This window comes from Brassica napus, chromosome A1, assembly GCF_020379485.1.
Source record: "Brassica napus cultivar Da-Ae chromosome A1, Da-Ae, whole genome shotgun sequence".
In the NCBI taxonomy this organism is placed as follows: Eukaryota; Viridiplantae; Streptophyta; class Magnoliopsida; order Brassicales; family Brassicaceae; genus Brassica; species Brassica napus.
In genome coordinates, this window is record NC_063434.1 from 9018292 (window position 1) to 9033883 (window position 15592).

The window sequence follows — 15592 nt, forward strand, 5'->3', positions numbered from 1 at the left end:
TACGTATTTTGAGGTTTGATTTGATCCTCGCACCATGGTTTAATCGTTATTCTTGTTTATCTAATGAAAAGATTCATAAAAGTATCCAGCTAAATTTTGGTAATTTTTTTAATACTTAACCTTTTATAGGTTAATACTTGAACTAATTATTTTGTTTATTTTAATAAATTAGTTTAAAAATTATCTAAACTATGCTCGTTTTAGTTAAGTCTTAAAATTCCTTTTTTCCAAAATTCACAAAAAGATCTTTAAAATCCTCATCTCATTTCAAGCTTTATGAAATTTCCCCTTATCTAATTGCTTTGCTTTTATTTGTCGTTGATTTGTGATTTCTATATTTTGTTTTCTTGGCCCTTTTAGGTCCAGTAAATGGACCGGTGTATTGGGCCGTAACTAAAAAGGCTTTCTCGAGAGTACATTCGTTGAAAGATTTCCCGATCCAACTCCTCCTCCGTTTCTCTGAGTTTCGTTCCCACCTCCAGTACTCAAAAAAAAAATCTATGAAGTTAGCGAGAACATTGACCATCTTTTGGCTTTACTACTTGCTCAGGTACACTAGAGAGTATACATTATTACGTTTGACAGATATTCATAATTAACTACTATTAGATTTAAGAGAAGCCAGAGCGCAAGTGCAATTTAGTCTCAGTTTATATAGCTCACAACAGATGCCGGTTCATAGATATTATTACTATGCAACTTTTTAGTACCATTATCCTCCTCGTGTTAGTCGCTTATGATGGATCAACAATAGCAACATTTCATATCAATTCGTTTTATTGTAGACCTGTGCTCAGAATCTGTTCTCACTCGTGTTCTAGGCTTCCCAAGTTCCGGCGGGATGCTTCCATTTGGCCCCCTTTAGTTTGTGCATCTATTATATTGTATAACTATCATGTGTTACGTGAGCCTAATGTTTGTATAATTATCTTGACTGGTCTATCTATGTGTAATAATTTCTCGACCGACTCAAACATTACTTGACATTGGTGCATTATCTACCAATCATAGATCGAAACAGATTGTCTAAACAAATACAAATCCATTACGAGGTGTAATAATATTGGCGTTGACTCAAGAATGAGATTCTCTTTTAAGTATTTTCATGGATGAAGATTTCAACAAGAAGATATAAATGTTCTCTCCAATAACTGGATCAGTGCTTCCAAAGTCGCTACAAAGTTGAAAAATATGATAAAGACGTTACAAGATTGTTCAATCCTCTTCATCAATGACTTTAGTGCCAAGACCGGAGAGACCTTCTGCAGAGATTTCAGCAACAGTGACAAGGGAGAAGAACTCTTCCTTGGCATCTTCGTCATCGTTTCTCTTACGAGCAACTCGGACTCTGATCCTTCTAGGAGGACCTCTGATACCTCTGCTCCAAATCTGCTTGTTCAGCTTCACATCCACTCTCACATCCTTTGTCCCCATTGCCTTCTCCGCAAACTTCCTTATCTCCTTGATTGCCTTTGGAGCCTTCTTCTTGAAGGTACTGTTTTAACACACACAATTCAAACTTTCCCAAGTCAAACCCCAACAGATGCATAGAAGGTTAATTTTATGTCGGAACACTTACCAGCTATGAAGGCGTCTGTGAAGATTGATGGTGTACTCTCTGGTCACCACCTCCTCTTTCCTTCCCTTCTTTTCCGACATTTTTATGTCTCTTTCTCTGTTCCTGCATAGTATATCGAAACTCAAACGGGTTAAACTCAGATAGGTTTTTATCTATATAGCACAATCAGCTCACTGTTTGTTCACTACACATCAATTGATTGCCATCCAAATGAAGGAATACGTATAAGAATCAACTGGTCTAAATATAAAACGAAGATAAGCGAAATAAAGTTAAAGACAGTGAGAGACACATACCTTCGCTTCTGCAAGAACGCCGAGATAGAGAGACGGTGGGGGCGGAGGAGTCGTTGGCTTATATGCGGCGCTCAGTGAGTTACCCTAGTCGATTTAATGGGCTTTTTAATCTCTCCCTTTTATAGCCCAATTATGAATTTCTGAACTGAATTTTTCTGTAATTACGTACACTAGATGATGACTAGATAAATATAATTTTCAAAACAACTAATTATTCAGACAGGGCGTTTGGTCTAGTGGTATGATTCTCGCTTTGGGTGCGAGAGGTCCCGAGTTCGATTCTCGGAACGCCCCTTTTTTAATGTGAAGTTTGCTATGATGACTGACTATGAGCAAGCATTACTGTACGAGACGAGGACCACAATCAGAAGCGACTCTAGTGGACTGCTTAATAATAAGTGAGGAACATACAAACACTAGTTTAGATTTTTTATTTAATGTATTTTTTGACAAACACTTTAGTATAGCCTAAAACATTAGTCTTTCTTAGTAACGAACAACAAACACTTTTGGCATAAAACATCATTTAAGTTTGCACATAGTGATCCCATGACCAAGAGCAACTTGCGAGATCTGCACACGCTTATCAGCCGAGAGTTTCTTGTTCAGCTCATGGGCTATTCTCTTGCCTTGTATCTTCCCCTCGGGCATGGACGAGTCAGCAACTGATCCTCCCCACAGAGTTTTGTCATACACTATAATCCCACCAACCATGATCAATCTCATAAGCCTCTCATGGTAGCTCCAGTAACTCCCTTGTCTGCATCATCCACAAATGCGAAATCGAATCCACCCTCCTTCTCTTTCTACCATCACAAACATCAAACACACAAAAGACCATAGTCAAGATGCTAAACCAAACGTGAGTAACAAGAAAGGTACACAAAGGAAAGAAGATAGAAGCTATACATGGTTTAAAAGCTCGTCGAGGACTGGAAGAGGTTCAGACTTTCTGAAATCAATCTTGTCTTCAACACCAGCCTTCTTGATAACCGGCAACCCTAGTTCATACGAGCTTCTGTTCACATTAATGGCTATAACCTGAATTTTTTTGTGAGTGACTAAATCAGTAGCAGAGTGAAAAAACTTGTGTATTTTATTCCATGGTCATGTCTAACACACCTTGCCATCTTCTGGTAGTGTAAGACCAGTGAGGAGAAGAGAGTATCCAGTGAAAATCCCAAGTTCGATCGTCTTCCTTGCATTTACCAGTTTAAGCAGCATATCTATTAACTGGCAAACGTCCAGTGCAGAAGCCATGATAGCCAGAGCGTGGTTATGAGTAAGGATCCTAAGCTCCTTGAGGGCGTCTTGTTCGCGTGGGTACACACTCGTCTCCAGTATATACTGCATGCAAACATTTTCAAACAAAAGTTATTAGAAAAATGGAAACCCAAACGAGAGAAAAGGTGGTGATGATGAATTTGAAGGGGGCACACCTTGTAGAGCTCTTTACTCTGGAGCAATCCCTTGGAAAAATCTGATGCATTAGCTTCATCGTGAGCCATTGTAATCGCAGTTTCGTTTTCCCAAACACACACAAGTACCTGGCCATGGAACAGTGATATAGATAAGTAAACGTACCATAACTTTAGACATTAAGCAGAGAACAATCTTTTTATATATTTTCAAGGAAATATCTCTAAACACATGCATGTTCGATATGACTAACATATGATCATTTGCCTATCTGAAACGTGTTTCTTCTAAAACCATTAGAACATACCAATCATTCAACATTTTCTATCAGTAGATTATAACATAGAGGTTACGATGGGTCAAACACTCATACAGAAACGAAGCATTATAGAGAGAAGAAGACTAAAAACGAAGAAGGATTGAGAGAGAAAGTACCAGAGTGCTTAAGTCTTAGTTTCTGAATCTTCCACTACAATGCAGGTTTGAATTTATAGGACAAGGTACACCGAACAGTCGTCGTCACAATCAGATTTTACTCTTCTCTGTCAAGACTGGTAAGTGTTGACGTATCAGTGTACCATCAGGAATGAGATATCTTACCAAACAGTCCAACACACAGTTTAAGAGTGCCAAGCTTTGTTGTTGTACTACTATATCTTGTTTCTATTATCTCTATTGTGAGCATGAAAAATGGTAGTGCCATTAATGGAATCATCTTCCTTTCTATAAAGAGGAACCTACAAAGGAAACGCGTGCCTAATGGCTTTACTTCGCATGTAAGTTGTAAGTGTGGACGCATCAGTGTATTAAATCAGGAATGAGACATCTTACCAAACGGTAACGATGATACACACACTAACGAAACTGTCAAACGAAGAGAAAACATGTTGTCTATTAGTTTACAAAAAAAACATGTTGTCTATTGATATTATTAAGATTTAAGAGCTAGCATGAGTGATGATGCCTCAGCTTCAAACATGTTTGTATTAAAATTATCCAGAGACAGAAAAAGAAATCAAATTCTGCCTCTAATGCGATAATAAACCGCTAGTTTATGGATTTCAAAAGCTTTTTTAGCGTTCAATGGTTTGAAATTAAAAGGCATGTTTGTTCATGGGAGTTGCTTCGTTTCTTCAAGGGTAGTAGCAGACTAGCAGTGGCGGATCCAGTGGGGTCATTTATCATATAAATATTTTTAAATTATATTAATTGTAATAAAATTTGAAATAATATGTATGTCATATATTATAGTATTAAATATATTTACTCTTAAAATGTGTAAACCATTTTAAAAACCTAAAACAAAACAGAAAATTTACATATTGTAATTAGATAAATATAATTAAAAAAAAATCTTGATAAAATAACTATGTTCTTTAAATTAAATATTATGTATAAGCTAGTTAATTGTGTTTGTTTGTCTATTGATGAAATAGTTAAACTACTAAATAGACAGTTTTATCATATGTGAATATTATAGTTGTCTATATATGTGAATATTATAGTTGTTTATCATATGTCTATATTGTAAGATATGAAATGTAACTATATAAATTGCACAAGAAATTTATGGAACTTTTTGTGGTATTTAATGACATGGAAATTTTTTTAATCAGATAGAGCAAGAAAAAAAGTATTAAACAAAAGAAAAAGTAGTTTTCAAAAGAAAAAAAAACAAATCAAAAAGTAAATAAAGAACGTGTACTTTTACTGAATGACGTGTTTAGCAAGTAGCAACACTGAAAAGACTCTAATTAAGAAATCTACACTAGATGACAGATAGCTATGAAAAATATAAACAAATTGTTTAAAACAATGAAACAATTAATAAACCCGAGTTCGATTTTCAGAACGCCCCTTTTAAGAATGTATTTTTTTGTCATGAGCAACCAAGACTGTACGAGGACCACAACCAGAGAATATGGAGCGAGTCTAGTGGACCGGTTTCTTCATAACTTTTAAAAATACAAATAACCAAACTCGATAAGAGTGGAACATACAACTAGTTTAGTGTTTGTTCATGAATATATTAGGGCATCTCCAACCCTACTCCATTTTCAACTCCAAACATCATTATGGAGTAAAATCTTCTCTAACCCCACTCCATTTTGGAGTTGAAAATGGAGTAATGGCTAGGGTTACTCCATTTATGGAGTAATCTTACCAATTACTCCATTTTGGAGTTGAACTTTTTTTATTTATAAAATGATCCTTTGAATCTTTAATGTTTCTATTTTTTACTTAAATAATATTTAAAATGATACAATAACATGAAAATATTATTTTCCACAAAAGATTATTTAATAATTTTAAATAAATGCATAAAATAACAGAAAACATAAATAATTAAAATAAAAATAAAAATAACATAAAATAAGTAATTTAATAATCTGGAAAAGAAGCTGAAAATAAAGAAGCTCATTTTTCTTGCTCGATTTAGGAATATCAAAAATAAAGAAGCTCATTTTTCATTACGAAATGCATTAGTTGATCATTTGTGGGAAAATATTCTAATGCTCATTGTTGAACCTATATATATTATCTTTTTTAATGATTTCTTGTACTTTTTAATAATAAATATTTAATTCAAATAATTTATATTTTAATTATTATCGTAAACATAAAATAATTGGGGTTAATTGGTAAATTTTTATAAGTATAAGATTTTATTTGCAATTATTAATAAAATAAAAATGAAATTATTTAAGAAATATTATTTTTGGAGTAGAAAATGGAGTAATACATTAGAGTAAAACCTTACTCCATTTTGGTGTTGCACCATTTTGGAGTAAAAAATGGGGTAATACATTGGAGATGCTCTTAGTCTTTATTAGTAACGAACAACAAACACTTATTGGCATAAAACATCATTTAACATAGTCTCCTGCAGATAGTGATCCCATCACCAAGAGCAACTTGCGAGATCTGCACACGCTTATCAGCCGAGAGTTTCTTGTTCAGCTCGAGGATTGCTTTCTTACCTTCTCTCTTCCCCTCGGGCGTGGACGAGTCAGGTTCAGCAACTGATCCTCCCCACAGAGTGTTGTCATACACTATGATCCCACCAACCTTGATCAGTCTCACAAGCCTCTCATGGTAGTTCCAGTAACTCACCTTGTCTGCATCCACAAATGCGAAATCAAATCCACCCTCGTTCTCTTCCTGCCATCGCAAACATCAAACACACAAAGACCATAGTCAAGATACTGAACCAAACGTGAGTAACAAGAAAGGTACACAAAGGAAAGAAGATAGATACTATACATGGTTTAAAAGCTCGTCGAGGACAGGAAGAGCTTCAGACTCTCTGAAATCAATCTTGTCTTCAACACCAGCCTTCTTGATTACTGGCAACCCTATCTCATACGAACTTCTGTTCACATCAATGGCTATAACCTGCAAAATCTTGTGTACTAAATCAGTAGGAGAAATACAAAAACATAACACAATGAAAAACTTTTGTCCATTATTCACATACCTTGCCATCTTCTGGTAATGTAAGAGCAGTGAGGAGAAGAGAGTATCCAGTGAAAACCCCAACTTCGATAGTCTTCCTTGCATTTACTAGATTCAGCAGCATCTCCATTAGCTGGCCAGCGTCCGGTGCAGTAGCCATATTAGCCATAGGATGGTTATGAGTAACGCTCCTAAGCTCTTTGAGAGCCTCTGGTTCGCGTGGGTACACACTCGTCTCCAGTATATACTGCAACATTTTTTTCAAAGAAAGTTATCAGAAAAAAGCGGAAAGTTAAAACGTGAGAAAACGTAGTGATAAATATGTATGGAGGGGGGTTACGCACTTTGTAGAGCTCTTCACTCTGGAGCAATCCCTTGGAAAAATCTGATGCATTAGCTTCATTCTTAGCCATTGTAATCGCAGTTTCTCTTCCCAAAACACACTCAAGTACCTGGCCAAGGAACATTGACATAGTAACCATGCAATGATTTAAGACATTAAGCAGAGAATAAGTGTTCATAACGTAAAGAAACATTACAGAGAGAAGAAGACTAATACCGAAGAACGATGGAGAGAGAGTACCAGAGTGCTGAAGTCTCAGTTTCTGATCTTTCACTACAATGCAGGTTTGACTTTATACGAAATTGTCAAAGTACACTGAACATGTGTCAAAATCTGATTTTCTTCCTTTCATAAAAGAGGAATCTACGTAAGAAAGGCGTGCCTAATGGCCTTTTACTCTTCTCTGTCAAGACTGGTAAGTGTTTGACGTATCAGTGTGTACCATCATGAATGAGATATCTTACCAAACAGTCCAAACACAGTCTAAAAGTGCCAAAGCTTTGTTGTACGATCTCTTGTTTCTATTATCTCTATTGTGAGCATGAAAATGGTAGTCCCATTAGAGGGATGACTAGATGCGATGTGATTATCTTCCTTTTTATAAAAGAGGAACCTACAAAGGAAAGGCGTGCCTAGTGGCTTTTACTCTTCTCTAGTAAGGTTGACGCATTAGTGTATTATCAGTAATGAGACATCTTACCAAACGATAACGATGATGAAAATGACAAACCAAGAGCAAACATTTTTCTATTGATATTATTAGTGCTAGCATGAGTGATGATGCCTCAGCTTCAAAACTTGTGTGTATTAAAATTATCCGGAGAGAAAAATAAATCGATTTTTTGGCTCTAGTGCGATAATAAACCGCCAGTTTATTGAATTAAAAAAAAGCTTTCTTAGAGTTCAATGGTTTTAAAAGGCATGTTTGTTCATGGGAGTTGCTTCGTTTCTTCAAGGGTAGTAGCCAGTGAAAGTAAAGCCTCTTCCAACGATCTCACCTGCACAGTACCAGGCGAAGCATTCCAGACCAAAAAGTGCTGCGATTCCAGCATCTTCAACCTTCAAATCCGCCCTATTCTTCCACAAGCCTTTCACGTGATCCACTTCCTTCCAGAACAGCTCTGTACGTCCAGGGATGCTACCATCCAAGGAAAGAAAGAAAAAAAAGTCAGTCACAGGAACAAAGACGAAGTACAGTTGTTACTGAACACCATATCTAGAAACACTGTAAGGACCTTGATCAAGAGATCTACACTAACACTTCTCTATTAGCACTGAAATGCTGGTATCTAGTGACATGCATCAAAGCAGATACTTTACATATGTGTTTATAGTCCATAACCATCACTAAACTAACAGATAACGAGCTCCTAAGAATCTCTGCATCCTTCAATATCCCCATCAAAGCAACCATGGAAGAGAAACAGAAACCAAACCCTTCACAGCATAATAACAAACAACAGATAAAGCTTTAACCTTTACTACACAAAGAAAGCTATTAAACAGCAGTGCTTAGGTACAATATTGCTGCAAATTCTACCCTGCAAGAAGTCCAGGTACCACACAATTCTCTCATCTAACAAACACATCAAACCGAATCCAGGATGAGAAACAGACCTAGCAAGGCGAGTGTAGAGAAGCTGCTTAGACAACTCATTGCATTTCTCAACAGTGGCTGGCTCCTGGATATAGTGCTTGTTCTTCTCCAGCAACTGTTTGTAGTAAGTCGTGCCGTGCTTCGACACAAACTTTGATGCTTCACAGGCTTTGGACTTCAGTTGTAGCAACTTTGACGCCATCTTTTCAAAAGCTCTTTCCTAAGCCAGAAAAAAAAAAACAATTTGGGTTTACAAAATCAAAAGAGACACCAATGGATGAAGCAGTAGCAGTAGCAGCCATTTATGTGACATCTATATAAGGGGGTAACACCTAGAAAACTTATACTCCAGTTCCATTATCAAATGCAATCAAAGGATCTAAAACAAACACTAATCATCGATCAAATTAGTTTGACCTAAATCAATCAATGTCGACTAAGCTAATCATCGAAAGTTAAGATCATTCCCAAATTAGCAGACCTCGGGAAGATTAAACTACCACTCGTAAGCACACACACACTCAATCAAATCACTCATCAAAGCAAGCGACTCGAAAGCGCAGATCTATCAGTCAAATTACCAAAAAGTGAAAAAGTGGTTAACGAAAAGATGTAACTTCGATCACCTTGCTGATTTCGACGGCGACGGAGACTGAACTGGCGGTGTCGCTGTTGCCGGAGAACAAAGAGCGCAGCAGCTGGATCAATGGAATCCCTAGGCTTGTGAGTTTTGGGAGGTTTTTGTTTTCTCCGATAACAATGGTATGGGCCTTTCTGTTACATCTTACGAGCACACGGCCCATCAACACTATTAAAAAGAAAAGGAGTCTAAAAAAATCTACCAGTAAAAATTGTTTGGACTCTTTTATTTAACTCATTGTTTTTTGATATTACCTTATATTTATACTAACAATATGTTATTATATATTTCTCTAACAATAATTTAGTTAATTCTTTTATTTATTTAAATTTCACTCCTAAATCCTAACTATTACTATTAGTATATTTATCATTTTGATTTTTAATCGTAAAAGCATTGAAACTAACGTTTTATATTATCACTTTTATCATATAATATATAATTTAAGCAAAATAAATTACAAGGCATATATGTGTACATTCTAACTTCCTCTTTCGTTTATAATAAAGTAATCATATCATATATAAACTTTCCCACTAAAATTTCATATCATATACTAAAATTTCAACCGTCTATAGTTTGATAATATTTTCATATTTAAAAATGATTTTTCTGAATATTCATGTTACCTTCACAAAAATGAAGAAATTCATTGGTTCTATTAAAGCTAACCCGACTTCACGATATCAGTATTGATTATTCAAGATTTTGAAAATTATTTGTTTAGATATTATACTTTTATATACTTTTCACTTAAAACGAATCAATACTATTAAAAAAGAAAGAGTTTTAAAAAATCTAATATAAAAAAGTTGTTGGAGTTATGTATAACTATTTATTATTTTTCTGATAATACATTAATCATTCTAAACATATAATATTTTAAATATTTTTAACAGATCTTAATTATTATTTCTTATGATACATTTACTCAGAAAAATATTCCATCAACCATGTTTTTGTACAATAACGTTAAAAATCTATATCAGAAGGTTGTTGGACATGATATGGACGTAGTGGGTCCACATCTTTTCGGGTATTTAAGATCCTAAAAGAATTCGAAATATATAAAAAATCTGAAAAATATCCGAAACACGAAAAGTATTTGAAACTCCAAACAAATACCCAAAAAAATCAAATACCTAAAAATTTGAAATCTTATTCAAAATCTGACACGATGAACTGAAAAATACCCAAAATTTTATCCAAATACCCAATTTTTTTTAATTTGAAAAATTTACCTGAAATCAAAACTCTAATCGTAAACTAAAAACTTAAAAACAATATCCATAATACCAGAAACATATTCAAAATATCCAAATATACATAATAAACACATATTTATGATCGGGTCTAGGGTATGACCCGGACTCAAACAAAGACCTGCGGGTCAAAAAAATCCAATAGGTTATCTTCTCTGGACCTGAACTAAACCTATAATTTTGGGTTGGTTCGGTTTGTTTTTTTGATCCGGATATAATTCTCATGTCGAAAAGAAACTTACGTAAAAGTGTACATATAAAATCTCAAATAAACTAATTTGTAGATTATATAGCTGTTGAAAATTATGTTTTTCGATATAATAAAACTTTGTATTATAATATAATCCAACAACCTCGCGCTTTTCAAGCGCGGGTCAAAATCTAGTAGTTTATTAATTAGTGGCAAGTTTATTTCACTAGCTAACAACATTCCCTTTTAAAAAAAATTATAATTTGGATTTTTGTGATTTGTATGTAACACACTTCAAATAAAAGGTTAAACGTTTCACTCTTACACCAGATAAATATGAAACCAACAAAATGGCGCTAACATCTGACTTGAATTGGTGTGAGGTCTTAAAAACACATAGAATTTCATCATTAGGCATTAACCTACACAACTTGGAATTGTTAAGTTGTAATTTATGTGTGTGTGTAATAATATATATTAGAGTATGATCTGTGCATCTGCAAATGTTTTTTCACTTTAATCTTAAAATTTATGTGAAAATAAATATTAGGTGTGTTATTTATAAAAATATATATTTTATTTCATTATAATTATAGGTGAACAATGCAAATTCGTTGGACCTTAGTTATTTAAGAACATGGTCTTGTTATAGGCTTCTTGGAACAGATCTATCCATTGAAAACATTATTTTGGTATGAATTTTGTTTAAGATCACATTTATGTGATATAAGTTTACTTTGTATTGCGTTGATTTAAAATATTTTATATTAGTTAAAAACATATGTTAATATATATCTTATTTGTGTATAATTAAATCCCATTAATTTTAAGTTTTCTATATTTTAATTAAAATATCTTAATTCATATTTTAATATATTTTGCACTTGTCAAAATTTATTTTTATAATCGATTTGATTTTGTTCTAATACTAATGAGAGAAAATGCCACCTAATATTCATCCATCATCAGTATAGAATTACTATGAGTACTCTCTCAAAGTCTTCATCACAAATAATATAGTCAAATCATAATTAGACATCTTCTTTCTCTATTAATCCTCTCTATTTTATCAAATTTCTCTTGGCTTTTTCAATTACTTTCTTTTCTTTAAAATTTGTTTCTACTTTTTGAATACGTAAAACTATGACGAGAAGAAAAATACTTGGTGAGAACATATTTTTATAAGATAATAGTTTGGCCAGGAGGAATGAAGAGGCACACTTGCAAGTTTTAACCATGTTGAACCCTTTTTGAATCATGTCAATAAAATTATATGCATCAATGAAAATTAATACGAGAACTCAAAATAACACAGAGAGTTAAGAGCTTTGTAGCAAATATATAAGCACGTGAGTTTTGTTAAAGATTTTTAAAGATTGTCAATTAATTAATAGAAGATTGATAGAAGTAGCATGGAGAAGTTGAAAACTACAGACATAACCGTAAACACACAATTATTTCGCTCAACTACTACCTAAAACATATAGGACATCATCATCATGTTCTTCGACTAAGTGTCACTTGGTGATCTCTTTGGTGACTGGAGGAGGCACATCGACTGGCCCGTTGCAGTTGCCATCATCCAGGAGGGCCGACATGGGCTTCTCTTTATCATCAGACACATCTTTGGGGCTCAAGAAACTCGGCTGGTTTGTGGAAGACAGCAGCCTCGCCCACATCCTGTCTGTGATCACCACATGGTTCTGTTTCTCCGTTATTCTCTGCAACATCACAATCAATCCACACGATGATTATGGCATTAAAAGTACATCTCGATGATGATGATGGTGATGATGATGATGACATGAAGATGATGCTGGTTTGATCATTAGTTTAGCTATTTAATCAATCAAAAACTGTAAATCTGTTTTGTAACTTACGTAGAAGGGAATGTAGGTTTGTCTTCCATTCACTAGACCACTGACGTAGCCAGTGTATCCAGCCATCGCACCGTGCACTGCGCTCTGAGCCAGGAGAGTACAATAAACATTGTCTGACGCATTGCTAGGAACAGCACGAATCATGTACGTTGGATCTGAAACCAAAGACAATCAGAGCTAATAATCTAAACCGCCAAGAAACTCATAATGGAGAAAGTGAATGAAATGTACCAATGTACTTAAGGTTCATCACCATCTTCTTCTGATTAAAATGATCCTACAAAACCAAGTAACAAAAACCAAATTTTAACATTTGATTGGTTTAGTCTGATTCTACTTCTGTGTAATTTGTGGCTTTACCTTGATGCTTTGAGACAGCCAAAGACCAACATCGTTAAGAAGTTTGTTACCAGAAGCATCTTTGAGAGTCATAGACTCCATGCTCTTTGACATAAGGTCTTGCCCTGCACCTTCTGCAATCACAAGCACCATGTGCCCACTCTCCTTGAGCCGTTTCTCTATGTACTCAAACAGTCCACCTTCTCCTTCCAGGTAAAATGGTGACTCCGGAATCAAACAGCAGTCCACGTCTCTGCTTGCAAGAGTAGCGTACATCGCTATGAACCCTGTTTAAAAAAGTGCACACACTTGTCAGATAATCTAACAAGAGAGCTTGAATAGGGCAGAAGAAGAAACAGAGTATGTTACATACCGCTGTAGCGACCCATAAGCTTGACAACACCGATACCATTCTCTATACTCTCGGCTTCCACATGTGCTGCGTTGATAGCTCGTTGAGCTTCTTCTACAGCTGTGTCAAACCCAAAAGATTTGTCTATCACCTGCAACAAAACAAAAATGTGAGACGTTTAGTTTCTCTATGAAGGTGAAGTGAGGAAGAGAGGGATACACGTACAGGTATGTCATTATCGATTGTTTTTGGGATTCCAACAACTGCAACTTTCAAGCCACGTCTTCTAACTTCCTACATGGTTACAATCATACAAGATCGGTCATTTCTGAATTGGTACAAACTTGCAATGGTTAAAATGGGATTTCATTACCTCAAATATAACGGATGCGCCTCGCTGTGTTCCATCTCCACCTATAATGTAAACCTGGACGATGACAAAACAAACCACATCAAGAACTCATGTTTATATGTACCTTTAGTGGCGGTTATAATCCAAAAACCTGATTGATTCCTCGGTCTTGAATGCTGTCAACGATCTTTGTAGTATCATGACCACCTCGTGAGGTCCCAAGGATGGTCCCTCCTCGCTTATGGATATCATTAACGACTTTGGAGTCCAAGGAGACAGTATTCCTAGCATAGAAGCCTCTATATCCACCCTGAAAAAAAAAGATTCAATCTTAGAGAAAATGAGACAAACAAGAGCGTGAATGTGTGTAGATGAAAACTTACATCTATTCCCAATATTCTCTTCACTCCATACATGTAAGAGAGACTGCTCACGATTTCCCTAATCACGGTATTAAGGCCGGGACAAAGACCCCCACAGGTGACAATGCAAGCATGGACTTCATCAGATTCGAAGTAGACCTGCAGAGAGAGATAAGTCAATAAGAGATCCTATTTCAAACGAAGCAAATCTAGCAAAAGGAAAAAACCTTTTGACGTGGCCCGGCTCGTCTAAAATGAATGCCCCTTGGACCATCCTTGTGAACAACGATCTGAACAACAAGGAGAAGAAGCAATAGAATGAGCTATAAATTCTCAAGGATGACATGGGTGTTATAGAAAGCTCCAAACCAAAAAAATAAATATAAAGATACCTTCTGAGGGACAGTGTCATCAGCATCAACAAAGTATTGCCTGAAAGTTTCCACAAACAAAAGAAGTCATGTTACAATTTGCAAAGGTAACATAACTTGAAATTGAAATTGAGTATTATTAGTGAAAAGATGACTCACTTAACCACAGAGTAAGCTGGATTGTCTTGCAATGGATTATGATAAGTCTGCAATCAAATAGAACCAAAATAAATAAATAAAATTACAATTAATCAAAACTTAACAACACATAATAAATGACTAAAAGCCTAAAACCATTTATACAGGTTTTTGAGCCAGATCATAACCCTTTGGGACCCAGATGCAAAAGATCCCACTTTCTAACTTGGGCAATCATTTTTACTTGTTCAAAGATTCATTTCATCTAATCTAAACTTCAAAAAAAAAAAGTGAAAAACTTGCACAGACATGTATCTAACTTAGATCAAGTTCCTGTCTTTATCTGCAAATGTATAGATCATCAAGAGAGAGGGAGAGGAGGAAACGTACAGGAAGACCGGGAAGGTAATCGGAGAGATGGGGAACGTCTTCAAGAACATAACCACAAGAACCAGTTATGATCTTCGGCTTGCTGCTCTCCACAGTGCTCATACCGACGCACGAAACTGGAATAAAAACTATAATAACCCTTTCTTTAAAAAAAAAAAGAAGATCTATACGAAAGAAGAAGGTTAATGAATGATATGAATGTGGAGATCAAAGACAAAGGCGAGCCACTTTTATAGGATCAAAAGAGTTTGACCATGGATGGAGTTTGTAATCAAATTTCAAAAACCAGAGAGAGAGAAAAGAGAGAGTAACCAGTTAAGGTACTACTAGGTGGTAGGGAATGGTGGTTTTGGCAAGGGAGAATATTGTGGGTGGGTATGTATGATTAAAAGGGTGACTTGATCAATCAAACCATGTGGCGGTTTTTGACGGGTTTTGCCGCAATAATAAACTTTGGTTTCATCAATTTAAGAATCTCTAGTATACCGTATTCTACGAGGACGATGCCTCTTTTTGACAAATCACCGTAACGGCGACGATGACTACTTGATAGAGAAAGGTCGATATTTTTCTAGAAAAGGAGACTATTAATTTAATGTTTTTTGTATTTAGTTACCTACCGTACT

At 35.2% G+C, this 15592-nt stretch overlaps 4 protein-coding genes, 1 non-coding gene and 1 pseudogene across 6 annotated transcripts; 1 reads left to right on the plus strand and 5 right to left on the minus strand.

Annotated features, from left to right (window-relative positions):
- Positions 1-1069: 1069 nt before the first annotated feature.
- LOC106444343 (60S ribosomal protein L31-3) lies at positions 1070-2023 on the minus strand. The gene is made up of 3 exons (XM_013885834.3): positions 1876-2023; positions 1580-1681; positions 1070-1495 (listed from the first exon to the last, which is right to left on the minus strand). Exons 2-3 carry the CDS (start codon positions 1657-1659, stop codon positions 1216-1218), a joined length of 360 nt encoding a protein of 119 aa, XP_013741288.1. The 5' UTR covers positions 1660-1681; positions 1876-2023; the 3' UTR covers positions 1070-1215.
- A 74-nt stretch (positions 2024-2097) lies between these two features.
- On the plus strand, positions 2098-2169 carry TRNAP-UGG. The gene has a single exon. It is a non-coding gene; the product is annotated as a tRNA-Pro (tRNA).
- A 4-nt stretch (positions 2170-2173) lies between these two features.
- LOC111211149 lies at positions 2174-3906 on the minus strand (annotated as a pseudogene).
- A 1319-nt stretch (positions 3907-5225) lies between these two features.
- Positions 5226-7582, minus strand: LOC106444299 (probable caffeoyl-CoA O-methyltransferase At4g26220). The gene is made up of 6 exons (XM_048742358.1): positions 7310-7582; positions 7095-7202; positions 6773-6997; positions 6559-6690; positions 6119-6456; positions 5226-5327 (listed from the first exon to the last, which is right to left on the minus strand). The coding sequence occupies exons 2-5, from the start codon at positions 7161-7163 to the stop codon at positions 6166-6168; spliced, it is 717 nt and encodes a 238-aa protein (XP_048598315.1). The 5' UTR covers positions 7164-7202; positions 7310-7582; the 3' UTR covers positions 5226-5327; positions 6119-6165.
- A 233-nt stretch (positions 7583-7815) lies between these two features.
- On the minus strand, positions 7816-9483 carry LOC106444327. Of its 2 annotated transcripts, none has more exons than XM_013885817.3 (3): positions 9317-9483; positions 8711-8910; positions 7816-8231 (listed from the first exon to the last, which is right to left on the minus strand). In XM_013885817.3, exons 2-3 carry the CDS (start codon positions 8890-8892, stop codon positions 8045-8047), a joined length of 369 nt encoding a protein of 122 aa, XP_013741271.1. In that variant the 5' UTR covers positions 8893-8910; positions 9317-9483; the 3' UTR covers positions 7816-8044. The 2 variants fall into 2 exon arrangements, with proteins under 2 accessions (XP_013741271.1, XP_013741278.1); XM_013885824.3 differs by having other exon boundaries at positions 8711-8905; positions 9317-9457.
- A 2663-nt stretch (positions 9484-12146) lies between these two features.
- Positions 12147-15439, minus strand: LOC106444275 (ATP-dependent 6-phosphofructokinase 3). The gene is made up of 13 exons (XM_048742364.1): positions 14967-15439; positions 14598-14644; positions 14460-14499; positions 14295-14357; positions 14089-14226; positions 13857-14015; positions 13727-13780; positions 13579-13647; positions 13375-13504; positions 13023-13288; positions 12894-12939; positions 12663-12817; positions 12147-12503 (listed from the first exon to the last, which is right to left on the minus strand). Exons 1-13 carry the CDS (start codon positions 15066-15068, stop codon positions 12300-12302), a joined length of 1473 nt encoding a protein of 490 aa, XP_048598321.1. The 5' UTR covers positions 15069-15439; the 3' UTR covers positions 12147-12299.
- Positions 15440-15592: the final 153 nt, after the last annotated feature.

Bases quoted from the DNA above. Each gene is read 5' to 3' on its own strand.
- LOC106444343 (XM_013885834.3), bottom strand. From the start codon at position 1,659: ATGTCGGAAAAGAAGGGAAGGAAAGAGGAGGTGGTGACCAGAGAGTAC. The intron at 1,496-1,579 runs GTAAGTGTTCCG...GTGTTAAAACAG, and splicing joins CACAGACGCCTTCATAGCTG to TACCTTCAAGAAGAAGGCTC.
- LOC106444299 (XM_048742358.1), bottom strand. From the start codon at position 7,163: ATGGCTAAGAATGAAGCTAATGCATCAGATTTTTCCAAGGGATTGCTC. The intron at 6,998-7,094 runs GTGCGTAACCCC...AAAATGTTGCAG, and splicing joins AGAGTGAAGAGCTCTACAAA to TATATACTGGAGACGAGTGT. The intron at 6,457-6,558 runs GTATAGTATCTA...TTGCGATGGCAG, and splicing joins TCGACGAGCTTTTAAACCAT to GAAGAGAACGAGGGTGGATT.
- LOC106444327 (XM_013885817.3), bottom strand. From the start codon at position 8,892: ATGGCGTCAAAGTTGCTACAACTGAAGTCCAAAGCCTGTGAAGCATCA. The intron at 8,232-8,710 runs GTCTGTTTCTCA...CTTGGATGGTAG, and splicing joins CTCTACACTCGCCTTGCTAG to CATCCCTGGACGTACAGAGC.
- LOC106444275 (XM_048742364.1), bottom strand. From the start codon at position 15,068: ATGAGCACTGTGGAGAGCAGCAAGCCGAAGATCATAACTGGTTCTTGT. The intron at 14,016-14,088 runs GTAAGTTTTCAT...TTTTTTTTTCAG, and splicing joins AGAGAATATTGGGAATAGAT to GGTGGATATAGAGGCTTCTA. The intron at 12,504-12,662 runs GTAAGTTACAAA...GTGATGTTGCAG, and splicing joins AAACCTACATTCCCTTCTAC to AGAATAACGGAGAAACAGAA.